Genomic DNA, 21392 nt, shown 5'->3' with positions numbered 1-21392 from the left:
CAACTGTCCAACTCTGCAAGGACAATGGTCATAGTGTAACAGAAGACAGCTTTCTTGAAAGAAAGGAAAAGAAAGGACAGGATAGGGCAAAAAAGGAAGGAAAAAAGGACGGGAAGGAAGGAGAGAAAAAGAAGAGATAAATCAAGACATTTTATACCAGCCTACACTGACCACCCATCACAATCTCAGATCTTACCACTGTGCCCTAACATTTCGCAGTGTCACACCAGGAATATTGCCTGTAGTCACTGTCAGCATCTGGGTGGGGAGAAATCTTTCATGCCTAGGTCTTTTGCGGGTGTAGTGTTTGACTCTTTCAGTGTGATCAGTTCTGCTTTCCTCCATCAGCTTTATGGTTTTTCCCAGTTAGACTGTCTCCTAGCCACACCTCCAAATTCCCTCTGATGTGGACAGGGATTACTTAGGTCTTCCGAGCCTATTATACCAGCCCTAGCACAGATCAGGAGGCCTCTCCTCCTGTGCTTAGGGATCAGTGGGCTTCACATACATGGAGACTCAAGGCACAGGGACTGGAGGGGTTGGCAGACTGGAGTAGAAGGAATCTTTGTCCCTTTTCATGGGAGGCTGGCATTTGTGTGTCTACTCTGAGCTGCAACCACAAGGGACTTTTCTTTGCTTGGAGGTGGGCTGAAAACTCCTCCTTCCAAACTGGTGTTCTTCCTACTGTTCTCAACAGAAGTCTGCTTGTTTGAGGGTGGCAAAGTACCCCAACTGTCCAAAGTACCCCAACTCATTTACTCTTGGTAGACCCTTGGGGAAATATCCAAATAAGTCAGACTCTCGGCAAGTGACAAGCAGGCCAACACTTTCATCTCTATTAAACTTGTAGCCCTGGCAGCTCTCGCCTTTTGAGACAGACCCACATTCTGCCTATGGAATGTATTCTCTGCTTTTCCTTTACTATGGCTCGCCCTTGAGTTCTTTTCTGCATAAAGCCGAGAACTCTTACTTGGTGGCCTGTCCCAGGAACCTGCCCGAGACCTGGGACATAACCATCCTCTCCTGCCTCATTTTCCTGCAACTTCTTTACAAAGGATATTAATAAATCTACTTCTTACCTGAAACAAAAGAATCAAGAAAACCAACCAAACTAACATGAAAAACGTTGTGGTCTTGAAAGCACAGGGGAACTTACTTTCAGTTCCCCCAAATTACCAAGCTGGAGCTGACATCCTTGCTGTAGTCCAGCAAGGCTCTACTCCTGTTTCTTCCTTCCTCACTCCTCAGGCCTCTGCTCACCCCGCTTCTCCATCCAATCCACCTTCTCCTTCCTCCCATGATTCTCTTTCTGATTCTCCTCTCCATCCCATCCTCCTCTGACTTCTCTTCTTTCCTTCATTTCCTCTGAAATAAATGAGACACACGGAGATAGAGGGCAGAGGGTGGGAGAGCAGGGGGGGCGGTGCTCAGCAAAACTGGGACCAGCAGGCCAGACCTACTCTGTTGCCTCCTCTGGCAAGACTCCATCCATTCCCAGATTCCTCTTAGAAACTGAAGGAAAGGGGGAAAGTAGCACTTTTATGCCCTCATCCCCTGAACTTTCAGTTGCCAGCTTTAAACGAAACTTCCTCCTTCTCTAAGTACAGTTGGTAGCTATGAATGGCCAAGTGCCACCTTAGTGCTGTCATCTGCAACATGAATTAGAATAGATGATTTGCACATCAAGTGGGAAGAACTTTAAAACATTGAAAAAGATTTCCCTTAAAATTTTGCTGTCATCTAAATAAGAGTGTACCGTTTTGCTTTGAAAAGGTCACTCAAGTGAAGTGCTCTTTACTAGTTCAATACACATTTGAACAGGAGTCATCAGTAAAGGGGTCTTGCTGTGGTCTGAGGTTACCTGCTGTGAGGTTGACAGTGACAAACTTTTTTTTGAATACTAAAGGCAGACCTGTGACTCAAAGTATTTTGAATGACTGGGAAAACTGGACTTGTTCCGTATGTTCTTGAAGAGCCTTTTCTTCTCTACACCTGGTTTGTGTGATCCTGTCTCTATTCTGTTTCAAGCCTCTTCCCTGGCTCTTTACGGTACATTGTCCAGCAGCACCTGGATTTGCTTCATGCTCTGCAGGAAAGGGTCTTGAAGTGGCCACGCCAAGGAGTCCTTGGAGATTTATTCCTTAAGTTAACAAATGATGAGGTAAGTTTTTTTCTTAATCCTTTATAAACTTGAATTACATGCATCTGTGTCTTCCCTGTCCATTTCTCTTAAAGGAGAATCTAGAATCAGTGGATTTCAGAGTCCGAGGAGATCTAGTCTAACCTCCTTGTTCTACAGATAATGAAATAAAGTTCAGAGAAAAAATCATGGTTGAAATTACCCAGCTTTCTACATATTTGTAGATCTGTGGCTAGAACCCAAGTCTTTTAACTTCCAGTTCATCATTTTTCTGCTGAACTATAACTGCCCCATTGAATATGATGTGTATGTGTGTGTGTATATATATACATGCACATATATATCCATCCATACATATAAAATACATATATGAACATTTGTATATATGTATATGCTTTCACACAATTTCACTTCTTAAAGATTTTTAAAAATGTGATGGGTAGCTATTTGTCTAGAATGTTTTTTGTTTTCACTTTCTTGGAGAAAGGATGCTAAGTTTTTAAATCTCTGTAATGTTCTTTAAAAAACATATGATTTAGGTCACAAGCTGCAAACTCAAATGCCTACAGGGCCAACAGATGACATTAGTAAGTAGAGGTGAGCTGAATGTAATTCAATGAAGGAATACTACTGGGAAGTGAGCTTAAGTGGAGCACATATGCTTTGCTATAAGGAATGGTTGCTCATCTTTATCCAATTATTATGCAGGAAAAAAGGACTAGAGTTGCCAGATATGGTATTTTAAGAGAAGTGGAAAGTCCAGAATTTTGTGTGAAATTTTATTTTTAAAATATTGCATGGGTTAATTGAAATTGGTCTGCAAGTAAGATTTTACCTTCAGTTGACCTCTATATATGAATGATTCATAATACAAGTTTACAAATTATTTACTTGTATAGAGTGGATGTAATGCCATCCCTCTAAACTCACTTTTACTCATTTGTATTCAATGTGCTTTCTTGAGCTGAGAATTGTTATACCTATGGGAAAATAACTTTGAGAGGTGAGAACTGTTTTCCTGAGGGGATATTCCGTAGGTGAATAAGAAATTAGTGGAAAAAGTCGAGAATTCCAGATCTAAACCCTCTGAGGTGAGTTGGAAAAAGTTCCTCATTTGGATGTAGATGATTGAAGCAGAGAGTAATTAAAAAACAAAATTTGCATTTTTATCATTTAACTGTTTCAAATATTTTTTCAAATTACATGGCACCTTCTTTCTGCTCTGGTTTATCATTTCACTTTCATTAAAGCAGGGATACTGAGTTTTGGTTTCCAAGTCCATAGGACTATTTTCCTTAAAACCAAAAAGATTTTTTAAAAGGTGAATAAAAAAACAAAACAAATATTCCTAAACACATTTAATGAATGATTAAACTAATCTCTGCAAAGTACTCCTTTATATATGCATGAGTCCGCCTGCCAATGCAGGAGACGCAAGAGATGTGAGTTTGATCCCTGGGACAAGAAGATCCCCTGATGTAGGAAACGGCAACCCACTCCAATATTGTTGCCGGGGAAATCCCACGGACAGAGGAGCCTGGCGGTCTATAGCGCATGGGCTCCCAAAGGACTGACCATGACTGAGCAACTGAGCCACACAAGCATAAGCATACTAATTACTATCATTCCTGTCCCCAAGTTCTTACCATGACTTTCTCTGTTTGTTTTCAAGAATAATTTTTTGGATTATTATGTTGCTTACCTGAGGGACTTGCCTGAATGCATCTCTTTGGTTCATGTGGTTGTTCTGAAGGAGGTAAGTTAACTCTATGTTTGCATTCTCCTTTGGTTACATGTGTGACTACATGATGTTGCTCACCTTTCCAGAAAACACAGCACATGCCCTCTGAGCTTGTTCTCCAGGCTGCGGGACGGCTTGAACAAAGCCACTGACTCTCCTCCCTGGGGTTCAAGGAGCCACTCAAGGATCAGTGCCATTGCTTTGGTCTTTGCCCTTCCTTACTGAACTTCTGTTCCATTCCACTGGAAATACAGACAAAGGAAACAAATATTCTAACCAGAGATCCTCAGGCTGCAGTTTGTAACCTTAACGGGCTTGGGGCTTTATAGACTTAGACATATTAATCTGAATATTAAATTCATGTCATATTGTGTCTGTCATTTTATAAGATTATAAAATGGCTCTAGTCATGTTGCTTTAAGTATTGTTACTGCAGTGATATATTAGATGCTCAATAAGCACATATACATGTAAAGCAATTCTAGTTATTTTAGGTCAATAGAAAAGTACTATATCAGAAGCTCTAAAGCTAAGAGTTAATTAAGTTCCACAAGAGGTGAGAGGCTCTCTTAACTTTCTACTTCAACCTCTGACTGTTCTCAACCCAGTATAATACCTACCACATATTAGCACTCAGCAAATATTGAGTCAGCCGAAAATTTCATGGGGGTTTTTCCATAAGATGTTATAGAAAAACCCAAATGAACTTTTTGACCAACCTAATATTTGAGAAAGGAGAAAGGAAGAGAAGGGACATGAAGAAAGTTCAGCATGTTTCCTGTTGCCAACTGATTTCTCCCTTCTTCATTCTCATGAGGTTCAAAGCACCTTTAATGCCTTTTGGTAAAAACATTGTACAGATTACTTGCTGAAGAACCTTAACAAATTTAGTCCACTTAAGTCTAATTTATTGAGTGCTCACTTTGCTAAGATGGTGTTGGCGGGTGGGGAGGAGGAGGGGGTGGTTTGGACACTTGGGTAGATTCTAAAGAAGAATATGACACACTCCTTGTTAGCAAAGAGGTGTCTTCTTGAGCATGTCCCTGAATAAGTAGCCTCTCCAATGACAGATCAATGTTTCATGACACTCTCAATGAAGAAAATGCTCTAGTAAACCCTTGCTACTCTAGTAGAACTGACCTCAGTTTTGCAGCCAGAACTGGAGGCACCCTGAAGACTGACTCCAACTTTCTTTCCTTCAGGGTGATGAAGAGATTAAGTCTGACATCTACACATTGTTTTTTCATATAGTCCAGCGCATCCCTGAATATCTGATACATCTACAGGTAGGCATGGCTAGTCAAGCCACCAAACTGATTTTCATGCTAAACAGTTGTTTTGGGCTTCCAATGAAAAGACACCATAAAGGGTCAAGGAATCATTAATATTTCTAAAAAGTGTTTGAATGATTTAGATTTTTATGATTACCCTATCTCCACCTTGTGGTATGAGCTAAAATCTCATCCTCAAAAGTTTTTGGCTCAGGATGCCAAAAAGGAAATTCTATCTTTATTTACCAGCAATTCACACCTATGCTGATCCAGGATCTTTCTATGGAAGCTCCTGCCAGATACTGGGAACCTCTTCAGTTCTTCCATCTTGGTTCCACAGCCATCTAAATTCACCTCCACTCCCAGCCCTACCCCTTGGGTATCTAAGAAATATCTATACAACCTCCCCACTTACCTGCTATTCTGACTACTTTCTTTTGACTTGTGTCTAAGGATCTACCATACTTTGCTTATGTCTTGTGTCATGAAAGAAGCATGGAGAAGCTGATGAGCTGACATCATCACACCATTTTCCTATAGGCTTGTAGCATCTTAGAGGCAGTAGAGTTGAGAGAGACTCATCAACACCCCTACCAGTCCCTCTTCTTCCCACTACCCACCTGTTCTGGTTTAATTGCTGACTGATTTTTCTAAGCAATTCAGTGAAAGTATCTCAGAACTGCTTGGAGTTTGTCTCAGGTAGAAGTAGCCCAGTATTAATAATAAAAGGACTTTCAATTGTATTGGCTTTATATCTTGAAATCATTCTTTCATAATAATTATCTAATTTAATCTTCAACTATCCCATGAAACTGGTATCATTATTAACACTTTAGATAGTGGAGAGACAAAGAAGTAATTTGCCCAAGTTAAGATATTTGGTTGGTGAAAAAAATATAGGCTTGAAACCCAGGTCCTGCAAGCAGTGTGTAAGTAAGCAAACAAGAACCTAGAGTCTACTCTCTGGTTTGAGTTCAAGTCCTGGCTTTGATCTTCATTAGATGTGTGACCCAGTGAAGATTATTTAACTTCACTGTACCTTGATTTCCTTCTTTGTTAAATGGAGGTAATAATGGTACCTATCTAACTGGGTTTGGGCATAAGTTAAATGAGAAAATGATGTAAATGACTTAGTGCTTAGCAATGGGAAACACTCAGTAACTGTTCAGTTCAATTCAGTTCAGTCGCTCAGTAGTGTCCAACTCTTTGCGACCCCATGGACTGCAGCACGCCAGGCCTCCCTGTCCATCACCAACTCCCAGAGTTTACTCAAACTCATGTTCATTGAGTTGGTGATGCCATCCAACCATCTTATCCTCTCTCATCTCCTTCTCCTCCTGCCTTCAATCTTTCCCAGCATCAGGCTCTTTTCAAATCAGTCAGTTCTTTGCATTGGGTGGCCAAAAGTATTGGAGTTTCATCTTTAGCATCAGTCCTTCCAATGAACACTAAGGACTGATCTTTAGGATGGACTGGTTGGATCTCCTTGCAGTCCAAGGGACTCTCAAGAGTCTTCTCCAATACCACAGTTCAAAAGCGTCAATTCTTCAGTGCTCAGCTTTCTTTATAGTCCAACTCTCACATCCATACATGACTACTGGAAAAACCATAGCCTTGACTAGATGGACCTTTGTTGGCAAAGTAATGTCTCTGCTTTTTAATATGCTAAGTTGGTCATAACTTTTCTTCTAAGGAGTAAGCGTCTTTTAATTTCATGGCTGCAGTCACCATCTGCAGTGATTTTGGAGCCCCCCAAAGTAAAGTCTGTCACTGTTTCCACTGTTGCCCCATCTATTTGCCATGAAATGGTGGGACCAGATGCCATGATCTTTGTTTTCTGAATGTTGAGCTTTAAGCCAAATTTTTCACTCTCCACTTTCACTTTCATTCAAAAGGCTCTTTAGTTCTTTGCTTTCTGTCATAAGGGTTGTGTCATCTGCATATCTGAGGTTATCGATATTTCTCCCTGCAATCTTGATTCCAGCTTGTGCTTCATCCAGCCCAGCATTTCTCATGATGTACTCTGCATATAGGTTAAATAAGCAGGGTGACAATATACAGCCTTGACATACTCCTTTTCCTATTTGGAACCAGTCTGTTGTTCCATGTCCAGTTCTAACTGCTGCTTCCTGACCTGCATACAGGTTTCTCAAGAGGAAGGTCAGGTGGTCTGGTATTCCCATCTCTTGAAGAATTTTCCACAGTTTGTGGTGATCCACCCAGACAAAGGTTTTGGCATAGTCAATAAAGCAGAAATAGATGTTTTTCTGGAACTCTCTTGCTTTTTTGATGGTCCAGCAGATGTTGCAATTTGATCTCTGGTTCCTCTGCCTTTTCTAAAACCAGCTTGAACATCGGAAGTTCACGGTTCATGTACTGTGGAAGCCTGGCTTGGAGAGCTTTGGGCATTGGTTTACTAGCATGTGAGACAAGTGCAATTGTGTGGTAGTTTGAACATTCTTTGGCATTGCCTTTCTTTGGGACTGGAATGAAAACTGACCTTTTCCAGTCCTGTGGCCACTACTGAGTTTTCCAAATTTGCTGGCATATTGAGTGCAGCACTTTCACAGCATCATCTTTGAGGATTTGAAATAGCTCACCTGGAATTCCATCACCTTCACTAGCTTTGTTCGTAGTGATGCTTCCTAAGTCCCACTTGACTTTGCATTCCAGAATGTCTGGCTCTAGGTGAGTAATCATACCATTGTGATTATCTGGGTCATGAAGATCTTTTTTGTATAGTTCTTCAGTAACTGTTAGCTTTCCCAAACCCAACCAGCATTCATGTTCCACTACAGCACAGCAGGCATTGTAATGGGAGGGGGTGCTAGGGCAGGCTTGATCATAACGTCCCCCTACTTCTAGCCCTGATGCCTGACATTCTCACCATTGATTAGAGACAATAATTGTTAGAATGGCTCCATTACTTCAGAGATCTAATTAGTAGATCCTTCTAATTTTCCACATGTTCAAATTCAACTCAAACAGGAGCAAAAATGACTGTTATTTTCCCGAGGTGCGATGGACAAAGGGAACAACAAGTTTGACTTTTCAGTTTGTAATTAAATTGGCCATTGTTTTGAGTAAGTGGCTACCAAACCCTTACAGCATATCAAGGCAAGGTACACAAGAGACAAAACAACTTTTCATTCTAACTCTGCAATGCTGCTTCCTTTTTTTCTTCCATCCAGAATGTCCTGAAGTTTACAGAGCAGGAACACCCTGACTATTACCTACTTCTGGTGTGTGTTCAGCGCCTGCGAGTATTTATCTCACACTACACCCTGCTGTTTCAGTGCAATGAGGATTTGCTTATTCAGAAACGGAAAAAGCTCAAGAAGTAAGGTTCTGATGGTGAAGTTTAGAGGGTTGACCAAAGGTTTCTGAGAACAGGGATACACATGGTCAATGTGAGTGTCTGTTGCAAGTAACCAGATTGTATGTAAAGTAGCGGAAATGCAGTGGTGGAGACAGAAGAGAAGAGAGAAGGGAATGGAAGAGAGGTGGCCAGGCTGGCTACAGGAGGGAGGTACTTACCAGCTGGTAGAACTCACTTTAGAAAAATAAGCAAGTTTGCTGTAATGTTTACACGGACCTTCTAATATCTCATGTTGCTAACCATCTCAAAAATAGTTATTTTGCTAAACTTGCTTGGTTTAAAATTGCAGTTTAAAGGCCAAAATCTGATTTCTTTCATTAACTCAAGAAATATTTATTGAGCACCTATGGTATATCATGGAGAAGGAAACAGCAACCCACTCCAGTGTTCTTGCCTGGAGAATCCCAGGAACAGGGGAGCCTGTTGGGCTGCCGTCTATGGGGTCGCACAGAGTCGGACACGGCTGCAGCGACTTAGCAGCATGGTATATCAAATACTGTTCTGCAAACTGAATACACTGCAAAGAACAAAACAGTAAAAAATTGTTGCCATGTGCAGCTTACTTTTTAGACCTGGAGAGCCAGGTAATAAATAAGATAGATGGTTTTATGTGCTATGGATAAAAATAAAACAAATAAGGGAGAGGGTGGTGGTTGAACAGATTTCACACTAAGAAGAAATAGGAAGGACAGGAAAATCTGGTCTTCAGAGGAACAGAAGCAACTCATAACAAAGCTTCCTAATAACCCGGATTTTTTCCAACCTCATCTCAATCCAATGAGGAAAACAGAATTATTTCTATCCGTGCTTCACATTAGAAGAAGATGCTATCCTCCAAGTCAGGGCTCCTCTAATGGATGACATCTCCCCATACTCCCCCTATCCCCAAACTCAGTTCAGCCAATTGATCAGCATCCCTACTCCCACCCAGCAGTCAGCTTGCACTCTAATATACCAGCAACCTAGTTTGTAGAGCGCCTGAGGAGAGCGAGAACCTCACAGCTGAGATTCACCTGAGAAACTGTACTTTGCTTGGTATAATCTATACATTCAGAGAGCTGATTTTCCACTGAGAATTATTACCTCCACTCTGTTAGGTCATCCATGGCGAAGCTGTACAAAGGGCTGGCTTCCCAGTGTGCAAACGCCGGGCAAGACGCTTCTCCCACTGCAGGCCCTGAGGCTGTCCGTGACAGTGGCATCCACTCCGAAGAGATGCTGCAACCCTACCCTTCCGCTCCCAGTTCCGGCCCTGCTGTCACGTAAGCACCCGTTGCTGTGGAAAGGCTCATGACAATGCCCTCGCGTCCCAGGCGGTCTGTATGGGGTAGCAGGCCAGTCTGTGCGGGTTAGCAAACCAGCTTAGATTAGGAGTATCATTTACAGGGCTCCTTCCTCCCACTCCCATCAGGTCTATATGTGGCAGACAAACAGCTGACCCAATGTCTGGATCCCAGAGGAAGGCACTCATGTTAAGGAGCAGGCCTAGAGGCTGGAGGTTACTCCCAACAAGGTTACCACATGTAACCATCCCCCACCTACAGCATGTGTCTCTCAAGTTTTGCACAATGATAGATTGGAAGGGAGTGCCATAGATGACAGGAAGGCATTTTATAGCTCTCAGAAGAGTGGGGCTTAAATATCTCCAAGAGATACAGTGGGGAAAAAAGCTATCCCAGCCAGGGGTCAGAGGAAGTCTGGGCTCTGAGGATGAGACATTGGTCTGAGGTGATGCAGAATATTGATTAGCATCTCCCAATTGTCCTTGAAGCTGCTTCAGAAATAGACTTCATGACCTCTGTTCTTCACTTACAACAGCTTCTCTGAAAGCTGTTCTGGGTCGTGAATGGATGTGATCATTGTTAAAGTCTCTGCACACAACCTTTTCAAACACTAAACTGGTTTTTCCATTTAGCAAACTTCTTGATGATCTTTACGGTAAGGATTAGGCCACTTATCTGGAACTCATTTTACCTCTGAATGATAAGTGGACTTGGGCCACCTCTGAAACTAGGACTTCTGGAAGGATCAGGGAAACCAAAACTCAAAATTCCAAATCCCCACTTTACCAAATATAGACAATTCTCCCCAAACTAATTCCTCGGACTATAATTTCTGCTTTGGGTTTTATTAAGGAAAAATTAGAAATCATGCAAAAAGCTACTTTTCTAATATTATAATTAAGAGAGAAGCAGTTGAGCTTATTTCATTTTTTAATCACTAGTTTTTAGAATGCAAATTACAACCATGGAAGGAGCAATTGATCAATAACTCAAATCCTGTTTGCTTTTTGCCTTCATCTCTTAAACTGAGAACACTTAGCAGTAAGAGATGGTAGAGAAGGAAATGGCAGCCCACACCAGTATTCTTGCCTGGAGAATCCCATGGACAGAGGAGCCTGGTAGGCTACAGTCCATAGGGTCGCAAAGAGTTGGATACAACTGAAGTGGCTTAGCACAGCATAGCACATCAGTGAGAGACGAAGTGCAAATGTGCAGTCAGGAGGGTGAAATTTCATAATCATTCTGAAAATCTGAGACATTAATCTTTCTCTACATAAAGTCCAGGATGATTTTCCTACTATAGAGAAAATCTTAGAAGACCTGTAGAGAGAGTACACCACACAGAAAAAAATACCTTTCCTGGGAGGGGAGAGAGACAGGAGATGGAATTTTTCTTGTGGACCACTTCAGCTTTTTTTCACTTCTGTTAAGACAACGATAAAACTATCTTCTTTGAAGTTAAGACTTATACTGCCCCAAAATGAAATCCCTAGAGATTACACCCAGAAGAAGAACATGGCTGCCACGGCACTCTGTTGGGAAAATAACCAGAAAAGAAACCCAAGTCTTCCAAGTTAAAAGAGAATTCAAGTCAACATTCCATTTTACTATATTTTCACCTTTGTAAATGTGACACCTAATTTTTAACTTAAGACCATCAGACAAAATAGTGTTACAGTTTATTTCTGCATTCTTTATGCATTTTTGTGGTCAAATTTAGTATAAATAAGTTAACACAATAACTAGTTTGGGTCAGTGTGTAGTCCACTCTTATCTGTCTGGCAATTAAATTACAGCAGAACTAGCAAGTCACATCCAATCTGATGCGTATGCTATCCAAGTATCCAGTGTGAATTACTCTTTATCCACGATTAAACAAAAAAAATAACTCTCCATGAAATCGGGCATATTCAGAGTGACAAACTTTTCATTTTGGTAATGTTCTTGCGGATGGAAGTTTGAGACGACTTATATAGCATGCTTTGTAGCCACAGGGAATTTTTTAGTTTATTATGAAAATGTCAAATACATACAAAAGCAAAATGTGATACCATCATCACATTTGATACCCCGCATACCATCATCCAGATGTTTTTTACTTCATCCAGATGTTTTTTTACTGCTTACTTCATCTGGGAATTTAATTGTTCTTAAGCAGGAAGATCCTTGAGTTGAACAAAAGTTGTTTCCATGATTTTCTATGACTCTGCTAGGACAAAAAAGGGAGAGAAGAGAGAAAAAGATGTGCCTTGGGGCCTTGACACATGGTGGAGAGGGTCAGCGCTGAGCATCCTTGGCCCACCAGCCATCTCTACACAGTGCCTCTGGGCTCAGACGGGTACTTCCGGGATCCTCTTCACAGACGGTTATTTTCACTCTCCCACTTGGGGGACCAGGGCTCCTGGGGACTCCTTAATTTGACAAGCCTGTGGCGCTTGGTAGGTAACACACAGAGGCTCCGGGGAGGGCCGGAGAAGAGGGAGCAGACAGTTTGCGTCTAAGCGGTATGTGGTAGGCACTGTGTGGTTCCTGGCCTCGCGCTGCTCGGGGACAGGCGCGCACTAATACACCGTAAGCACACCTCTTTTGTATTGTCTCCCCTTTAAAGACATTTGATGCCCCCAGTGAAGAAAAGCCAACAGCAGCAAAGCTTGATGGAGAGCATGCAGCCCGGGAAGCCCAGTGACTGGGAGATGGAGGGCAGAAAGCACGAGAGGCCGGAAAGCCTCCTGGCGCCTGCGCAGTTCTGTGCCGCTGAGCAGGACGTGAAGGCGCTCGCCGGGCCCCTGCAGGCCATCCCGGAGATGGACTTCGAGCCGTCGCCGGCGGAGCAGCTGGGCAACGTGGAGCGCTCCCTGCGCGCCCCGGCCGAGCTCCTGCCCGACGCCCGCAGCTACGTGCCCGCGGCCTACGAGGAGTTTGAGTATGGCGGCGAGATCTTCGCGCTGCCCGCGCCCTACGACGAAGAGCCCTTCCAGGCTCCGGCCCTCTTCGAGAACTGCTCGCCCGCCTCTTCCGAGTCCAGTCTGGACATCTGCTTCCTGCGGCCCGTCAGCTTCGCCATGGAGGCCGAGCGGCCGGAGCACCCGCTGCAGCCGCTGCCCAAGAGCGCCACGTCACCGGCGGGCAGCAGCGGCGCCTACAAGCTGGAGGCGGCAGCGCAGGCGCACAAGGCCAAGCCGCTGAGCCGCTCGCTCAAGGAGTTCCCGCGCGCGCCGCCGCCCGAGGGCGTGGCCCCGCGCCTCTACAGCACGCGCAGCAGCAGCGGCGGCCGCGCGCCGCTCAAGGCCGAGCGCGCCGCGCAAGCGCACGGCCCAGCCGCCTCCGCTCGCGGCGCGCCCCGGACCTTCTTTCCCCAACAGAGGTCCCAAAGCGAAAAGCAGACCTATTTGGAAGTAAGGAGGGTAAAGTAAAACCAACCCCAAACCCACAGCGCTGGCAATCCCGGGCCTAGATCTCCAGGGGTGCAGCCTGGGCTCACCTAGCGTGGAGGGGAACGCAGGATGGCCAGGCGGGGGCGGCGGGGGCAGCAGAAGATGCTGAGAGCCCGTGTTACTTACAGGCTTGTCCGTCAGTGGTCCTCGGAGGAAAGTGTTAGCTCTCATTCTTCAGGGCCAGGAGGCAGGAGCATGCCATACCTATGTATGTGTATGATGACAATAAGACTAGGAATCCTCTTAGACCTGCTTAAAACAACCCCCGCCCACCACCACCAAGTTAAAAGAGTTACAGGTGTTCTCTGCTTTCCTGCCTAAGCTCTGGCACCTCCCAGATGCAGTTCATATGCAAAACACTTCACAGAAATCCCAGGGCCTGTGTCTTCTTTGCCTATTAAACGCACCCCTTATTGTTCAAAATATCGAGCCCTGTGTGCTAGCCTACTGTACTTCCTGACCTGCACCCTTGTTTATAGCTAGGGAGGAGGCAAGTTGCCCTTTCTCCCTGAAGATTCCTGAAAAGTTCATTTCCGCTTGCTTTCCTTTTGCCTGGAAAAGGGTGTCATGGTACTTTGCAGACTCCAGTTGGACGAAGACAGCACCAAACTGTCCAGAAAGCATTGACTCACAAACACCTTCTTTGGCCTCTATATGGATGTTTGGTATTTTGATGTTTGATCTTGACATCTGCAAGCCTTGGGACATTTAAAGAAGTGTTTAAATACATATTCCTGAAAGGACTAATAGTTCCTGAATAAACAGTGTCTACGCAAGTGATTGGAACAAAGGCAATTTCTGATTTAAGTAGAGAGTAGCAGAGTGACTCTGAGCTGCGGCCCCATTCTTCCTGTTTAACATTTTAGAAGCAGGGTTAGGATTTACAGGGCAGCACTGTATTGATTGAAACACCTTGAAAATGACAGTCCAGGACTGCCCTTCACTAAGTGTCCCTTACATCCAGCACTAGGGATCCTTTGCCTTCAGGAGAAATGATTTTCCAACAGGAGCGAGGGCCCTGCATTCCACCTGTTCCTATTTCTAAAGGAGTGGGAAGAGGTTGAATATCACTGACTCCATTCATTTTTCAGCAAATCCTGACCTGCCTCACCCCAGGCTCTGTGCTAAGCGTTGAGGGTTCCAAAATAAACAACATCCAGTCTCTGCCTTCCAAGGCCACTGGCTTAGCCCTGAAGGAGACACATAAGCAGAATTATAATAAACCATGGGAGCACATCAGAGAGTCTCTATTTAAACCCTCAGAGAAGTTTTAGATAGTTCGAACATCTGAATTCAATTTTAAAAGCTGCTTAGCTATTGGCTAAGTGAAGAATGGTGTAGGAAAATATAAAAAAGACAGCTCAGGGGCCTTAAAAAAAGAAAAAAAAAAAAAAAAAAAGGCAGGAGTGAGTCTTCCTTTGAATACGTCCCCAGGTGGGAGTGGTGGATATTAAGCCAGAGGAACATGAAGAACCTTGGAGCTTCTAGCACATCTGGACTCCAGAAATCAAAGTCTGTGTCTGGCTCCTGAAAGGCAGAAATACCTTAGTGTGCCCAGCTAAGGTTGCTGAAGGGCCCTGCCTGGGATTCTCAGATTTCCTTCTGCCTCTGATTTTCAACTCTGAACTTTATATACTGTTTTACTAGGTAAAATTTCTTAGATAAATCAAAGTTAGGCATGTGTCAAAGTTTAAAAGTTTAGGGACTTGTCTGGCAGTCCAGTGGTTGAGACTCCGTGCTTCCAATGCAGGGGAGGGGTGATGGTGACATGAGTTTGATGAGTTTGATCCCTGGTCAGGAAACTAGGATCTCACATGTTGCACAGCATGGCCAAAAAAAAAAAGTGGATGCAAAAATGAAAGAGATATATATTTTTTTAAAGTTCATTAACAAGGGAAGTAGAAAATACTAGTGCCAACTCAAAGTGACTTGGAATGGGCAGAGATATACATCCAAAATCTTTTAACTCCTATAGTATAAGCTCCAAAGAATGCTTTTATTTCATATGCTCATACAAATGTCTTTTTTGATGTGTGAAAAATTGGGAGCTCACCAAATGGTTTCGCCAGGCAAAAACCATTAATCAGAGTGAGATGGGGTTTTAGTTACAAAAGATGAGCCCTTCAAAAGCCCCATCTGTGAAGATATCAGCTCTTTCCTAATGAGGTGTGCAAAGCTCCTAGGGTTCCATCTCCTCAGATATACTGTGTATTTGCCATCCTTGCCCTCAGAGCCAGCCAAACCCTAGTCCTTAGTGTTCTGTCTCTAAGAGTCAAGAAAGAAGACAATATGCTTTAGTGGCAAGAGCACCTGACTGGGAGTCAGGAGATCCGTGTTCTAATCCTGACTCTGCTGCCAAATAGCTGTGTGCTTCTGGACAATTCATTTGGCCTCTCTGCCTCCAGTTTTCTCATCTATGAAATAAGACAATCCATATCTTACCTACCTCACAGGGTTGTTGTGAGGATAAGGCCAAATAAGATAAAGTTTGTGAATATGCTTTGCAAAGTGTGAAATGCTACACAAATGCAAGATCTTATCAAGATCATGATTCTACAGAAAGATTTTCCTTCAACTATTAGTAGATTTAGTTCCTAAAAAAGTCCCTAAAAAGCCCACTTCTCAAGATATGGTCCTTGCACGAGTAGTAAATGCTTTACCTGTGAGCTTGTTATAGATGCAGAATTTGGGCTCCACCTGTGACCAGCTGAATCAAAATCTGCATATTAGCAAGATTCCCAGGTGATTCATATAAACATTAAGTGCAGGTGGGCAAGAACATACCTTAAACTGCTGGTTTTCCTAATCTGTGTGCAAACAGATTAGCTAGGCCTAACGTCAGAGATTCTGATTCAGATAGTCTGGCTTAGGGCTCAGGAGCCTACATTTAAATGAAAGCCCCAGTTGATCCTATAGCCTCAGGACCACACTTTCAAAAATGCTACACTCAGCCATCAAAATGTTGATCTCTATTATTTAGTTATGAATCTTAGTAGAATCCCGAAGAATCCCTAGATCTAGTGTCTTAATTAGTCCAGGTTTGCTTTAGTTGGAATAGGTGCCTGTCATTAGTCTTGGGGTGGGAGAGGAAAGTGAGAGGTTAAAAAAAATTGTCCCATAGTCAGGATCAATGTTAACTTTGGAAAAGAGTAAAAATACACCCCTCTTTTGTGTTTCCAGGAAATGCATTTAGAAGATGCCACCAGATTCTGTCCAAAGGAAGAAAGAGAAAGCGAACAAACATCTTTCAGCGATCAAAACCCCAGGCAAGACCAGAAAGGGGGCTTTCGCAGCTCCTTCCGCAAGCTCTTTAAAAAGAAGTGAGTAGCCCTTAGACAAGACAGCATTGTAACTCATTTCCCTGTGGGCTAAGTCCTGAGGTTTTAACAGTAACAAGTAGCCTGGTTTTACACAACTGCTTCAAGCTCAGTGCCTGTACCCAGTAGCCACAGTTCCTGCCAGGTGAAGATGTTTCTCATTGTGATCTCCTAGAGTAAAAGCACACTCGGCTCTGTCCTCTGCTGCCTCTGTCTTTTAGCCCTGCCTCCTTGTTCCCAAAGTCCCGTGTCCTGGGAGGAGTGGGCAGAGGAGGTCTCCTGGAAAATCCCCATGGGCGCGAGGAGTGGGATCCCCTATCGGGGTTGGGTGTATTGGGTGCACCATCAGAACCTCCCCGCCTGTGGGAGGTTTTCTCAGGCATCGCAGCTCTTCCGCCTGTAGGGGCCTGTAGTTACCCTGGTTGCGAGTGCATATCTGGGGGACATCTGCCTGTGTTTTCCCTAGCACAAATGATTGGATGGATTTGGCTTGGGTCCTACTTAAAAAATCAATTTAATGGAGTTTCCGTACTCCATAGGAGGCAAAAGCAAGGCATTTCTTTCCTGTGGTCCTTCTAAGATTCTCAGCCCTTGCTGTGTGATATCACCCACCTGTCGTTTTGGTCAGCACTTACAAGCACTGTCTCACAGAGTGGGAGGCATTGGCCAAATGCCAGCATGAAACTAAGATGAAAGCACTGAATGTTAGCGTTTGGCAGTAGGGGGGCGGTCTCCAATCCAGCCATCACCCCCCTGGGAGACTACTGTCTCTTTCTCCACCCGTGCTCAGGCCTGTTGTCTCCCCCTTAGAGAGAGCTGTTGCCTGGTGCTTAGTTTCCCTTGTTAGACGAGGTTCTCGCAGCGAGCCTTAAACAGCAAGTGTTCCTATTTTAGTGGATGGAAAAGTTAAAGGCACTGTTGCTGACTTCCTAGAGTTTGGAGTTCCTGTGTGAGGAAACACAGGGAAATCCCTTTCTCCCAATTTAGATAGTGGTCTTGATGGAAGAATTGGGGGCAGGCTTGGACTGAGGACTTTTGTGGTTGGTTTGTCTAATTCCTCTTCTAGAGGGAAGGTAGTACTGAGATTACTAGGTCTCTCTGATCGTTGGTCCCACCCTTTGTTACTGGAAGAAGAGGGAAGGGGGACCAGCAATCCTGCAGAGAGAGCCCTATTCCTATTCTAGCCCTTTCAGTTTTGCTAGAGTAGCCTGGGCATGCGTGACTGCTGGAGCCCCTTGATTTAGGGGTAATGAGCTGAGAATTGAATCTCTTTCTAGGACCATAGATTTAGATCCTTCCTGACCCAGCACCTCCTGACAATTATGACAGTGGAGAGACTGGAGACAGACAGTTCTCCAGCCTGACTTTGGAATGCAGGTTTCTGAATCCTGCTAAGAACTCCAGACTCCTAAGACCACTGCTTGAACCTTTTATTTTTACTTATTTCTAAACCACAGTATTTCCCATGAAAACAGTCACTTTTTGCCATTTACAATGACTGCGTGCTGCCTGTTGGCAAGCACTGAGTATGGATCTGTCACTGGTTTCTTTGCACATTCCCGTTTTTTCAGCGAGATGTAAGAAAACACTCTGCCTGTTCCCTGAGGCCAAGGGACAGAACCAGGAGCAGTGGATAAGAGAGGAACTTTCTTAAAACGCAGCTGCCTGGAACTGGGGCTGGCTGCCCCACGAGGCCGTGGATTCTCCTACGGAGGATTTGGATGACCCTGGTTAGGGAGGCTGTGAAAGGGAACCCACACCGGGTGGGAGATCACTGCCACCTGAGTGCTTTCTAGCTCAAGATTTGCTTTATCTGTATTTTGATTTTGTTGTAGATCAGTCTGGGAGATCACATCTTTTTAATGCTTGAAACAAGAAATCAGTGTGGCCTGGGACCCATCATTTTAATGACCACATAGAAGGCCAGATTTTATCTTTCTATAGCCTCCCACAGTCCTTGGTTCAGTGCCAAGGACTTGCTGTGGACTCTGCAAATTTTCATGTTGGATAATTACTTTCAGCCCTCTGGCAGATTTTTGGGATCCTTTCTGGAGGGTCAAATGGATGTTCTGAGTCCTCTCCTACTTTTATCATAGACAAGTCCCTCCTGCCTCAATCCAGTTGCTGCCACCACTTCTGGTGCTGCCTTTGTATTTAAAATCTGAAGTGTTATACGGATGGAAGTAAAGGTGGAGCCATACGGTTGTTGCTCCCTCCGGTCGGTTTTCTGGCTTTTTACGTCTTGTGTAGGACTGTGAGCACTGCTGTGTGATACTTGCTTGTCGCCTTGCATCCGGGGTGCTGTGGTGGGCCCTCTGGAGACTTGGCTCGGAGTAAAGAAGCAGCTTGAGTAGCTTCTCCTGAGTATTTTCATCCAGGAACCTTGGAAAGTTTGTTCCATTTTGCTAAGTAGAGACAAAGGGCAGGGAGGCCCCGGCATAGCGCAGAAAGGTTAGCGGCTCTCAACTCAGATTAGAACACTTGACTCTTCTCATGAATGAAGCGTTCTTTGCCATACACAGGTACTGTGTGAGATGCTTGTCTAGGGGTCGTGAGTGACTTGGTTGGTCCCAGCTGTTACGTAGGAACTCGCAGACTGAAGCCAGGCATACGGACAGGCACAGGGAGAAAGCAGATAGGAGAAACCCATCCTCCTCCCCTGTGTCGGGAGGTCAGGCTGGCAGCAAGCCCTGTGACTTCAAGACATGCTTCATCCTGGGTTCTGAAGTCAGGGGGTCCAAAACGGATCAGCACCAGAACGGCTGCCTGTGTCACACCCGGGGCTCACTGCCTGCCTCCCCACAGCCCTCTGGAGGCTCGTTCCTGTCTACACTGACACACTTTTTGTATCCATAGGGGCTTGTTTGGCTGGTGGCCCCACACACCCAGAATGCTGCTTCGGGATGAAGTTAGGCATGGAGCCAGATGCAACAGAAAACCTGGGAAAGGGTTCTCTTCCCTCTGAGGCTGGGAGGGCCGAATGCTCATACCCACAAGGATTCAAAAGGGAGAGTCAAGTTGACATCATAAAAAAAAAAATCATGAAAAATGCCCAAGATATCTGTGGGAGAGGATGATGCTCTGACCGTTTCTATCTCAGGCACATTCGTCCTGGGTAGATACCAGGTCACATGTCCTTGAGAGCTGCCCAGAATTGGTCAAAATAAAGACGACATATCTTAAAGTTGGAAAACGTTAAGTGATTTAAAAAATTTTTAAATGAGGATTCTTAGAAGCCAGGAACAGAACAGACCTCATGTGATAGGTTGATGCTGGACTGAATCCTTGTTCCCCTGCCTTTGAGCAGGATGGAAGGTAGACCATCCCATTGTACAAGCATTGACCTGGAAGCTTTCAAAAACTTAAATCTAGACTGTCCTGAAGTCTGAGACCGGTGCTACTTCATCCCTATGTGTGAATCTTACACTTAGGCCAGTACGTAGTCTTGGTTGGGGCTGTGCATGGGGGAAGAGGGTTCTGTAAGACAGCTTAGGGGCAGGGATGTACATGCTGTTTTTATCTTCAACTCTCATGGGAGTGGAAGACAAAGAATATGGTGTCCAAATGATTAATTCTACTTCCTCACCCATTTCTTCCTCTTTAGCACTTTGTAATTGACATGCCTCAGAGGGTCTCTTTCCCAGTCAGCAGCCTCCCTCTACCAATCCCATGGAAATCTCTTCTTTCTTTAATCACACACTGCAGAGAGAGCACTTCCACAGAGCCCCATATGATTGAGCATCAGTGAGTCCACTTTTATGCCGTCCTGCCTTTGCCATCTGCCCAGCCTCGACTGTGGAGCAGACCATGTCATAGAAAGCACGACTACTAAAGAATCCATTGATCACTGCACCCTCACGTTCTTCTCTACCTCCTTAGAGCCCGCCTCAACTTCTTCCTCCATTCTTAGCCACTTTGGGATTCTCTCTCATTTCCCATTTTAATTCCCTATATAAGTTGAAAATGGAAGGAGCTGGTTGAAGAGAAAACATTTTCTTAAACCTGATTATAGATGTTACTCAGTAGGTCATTTGAGATCCATCACTAAGTTAAGGGTCTTCGGTGTTCTAGGTTCTGTCAGCAGAAGCTTAAGATGCAAATATAAGAGTGACCCAGCTACAAGGTTTAGTGCCTAGAACATAGTAACCCCTTTACAAATCGGCATTAAATGAGTGCGCGCTTGTCACCCTGTTGATCGTCAGGACCGACTGACGTGGCCGACAGGATGGGTGCTCCCCTGCCCCCTTTCTTCTCCATCTGCATGTTCCTGAAGCTTTCAAGGCAGACAGTCTTTCCAGTCAGAAAAGCAACCCTTCTTGGGTCAGAGACTCCTGCACCGCTGATCCCCCCCCTCCTCTTTTCCCCAGTTCCAAATAAACTTTATGGCTTAATATAGCAAATTGATACGTGCATGACCTACCCAATTTGTGATTTTTTTGGTCTCTGTCAGTTGAGTGGAAGGAAAATTAGCGACAGGTGTGTTCCCCTCCCATCAAACATTTAGATGGCTGTGTCAGAATGTCCTGGCAGCCATCCTAATCTTGCCCAGCAAGTGTTTGCCTGCCTGGCCCTTGTGTGTGTTCCTCTGTGGTCAGTCAGAATGGCCCTAGCGACTCAAAAGCCATTTCTGTTTTATAGAGAAAGGGGATAAAAAGCAAATCCACTAGCTTTTCACCTAGATTCCACAGGTTATTTTTCAGTAATTTAGGCATGCATTACTCTAGAACCTGACAACCACACATTCACAAGGGTCCAAGAGTTGAGGTGTTCATATACCATGTAAGCATTAGAAAGAAATCAGCTAAAAATATCTTTAAAAGGGTGAAA

General features: G+C 44.3%; 1 protein-coding gene across 5 annotated transcripts in view; it reads left to right on the top strand.

Moving 5' to 3' along the window:
* The window catches only part of ARHGEF33 (Rho guanine nucleotide exchange factor 33), a 114999-nt gene that overhangs the window by 51124 nt on the left and 42483 nt on the right, over window positions 1–21392 (top strand). For all 5 annotated transcript variants that reach the window (XM_043918193.1, XM_043918189.1, XM_043918191.1 and 2 more), the window contains exons 11-17: window positions 2029–2161; window positions 3813–3896; window positions 5084–5167; window positions 8344–8492; window positions 9629–9793; window positions 12423–13218; window positions 16429–16568. In XM_043918193.1, the coding sequence (XP_043774128.1) occupies window positions 2029–2161; window positions 3813–3896; window positions 5084–5167; window positions 8344–8492; window positions 9629–9793; window positions 12423–13218; window positions 16429–16568 (1551 nt within the window). The remainder of the gene's footprint in view (window positions 1–2028; window positions 2162–3812; window positions 3897–5083; window positions 5168–8343; window positions 8493–9628; window positions 9794–12422; window positions 13219–16428; window positions 16569–21392) is intronic.

This window comes from Cervus elaphus, chromosome 11, assembly GCF_910594005.1.
Source record: "Cervus elaphus chromosome 11, mCerEla1.1, whole genome shotgun sequence".
In the NCBI taxonomy this organism is placed as follows: Eukaryota; Metazoa; Chordata; class Mammalia; order Artiodactyla; family Cervidae; genus Cervus; species Cervus elaphus.
The sequence above is the reverse complement of the archived record's forward strand: the minus strand, read 5'-3'. Positions and strand labels throughout refer to the sequence as shown.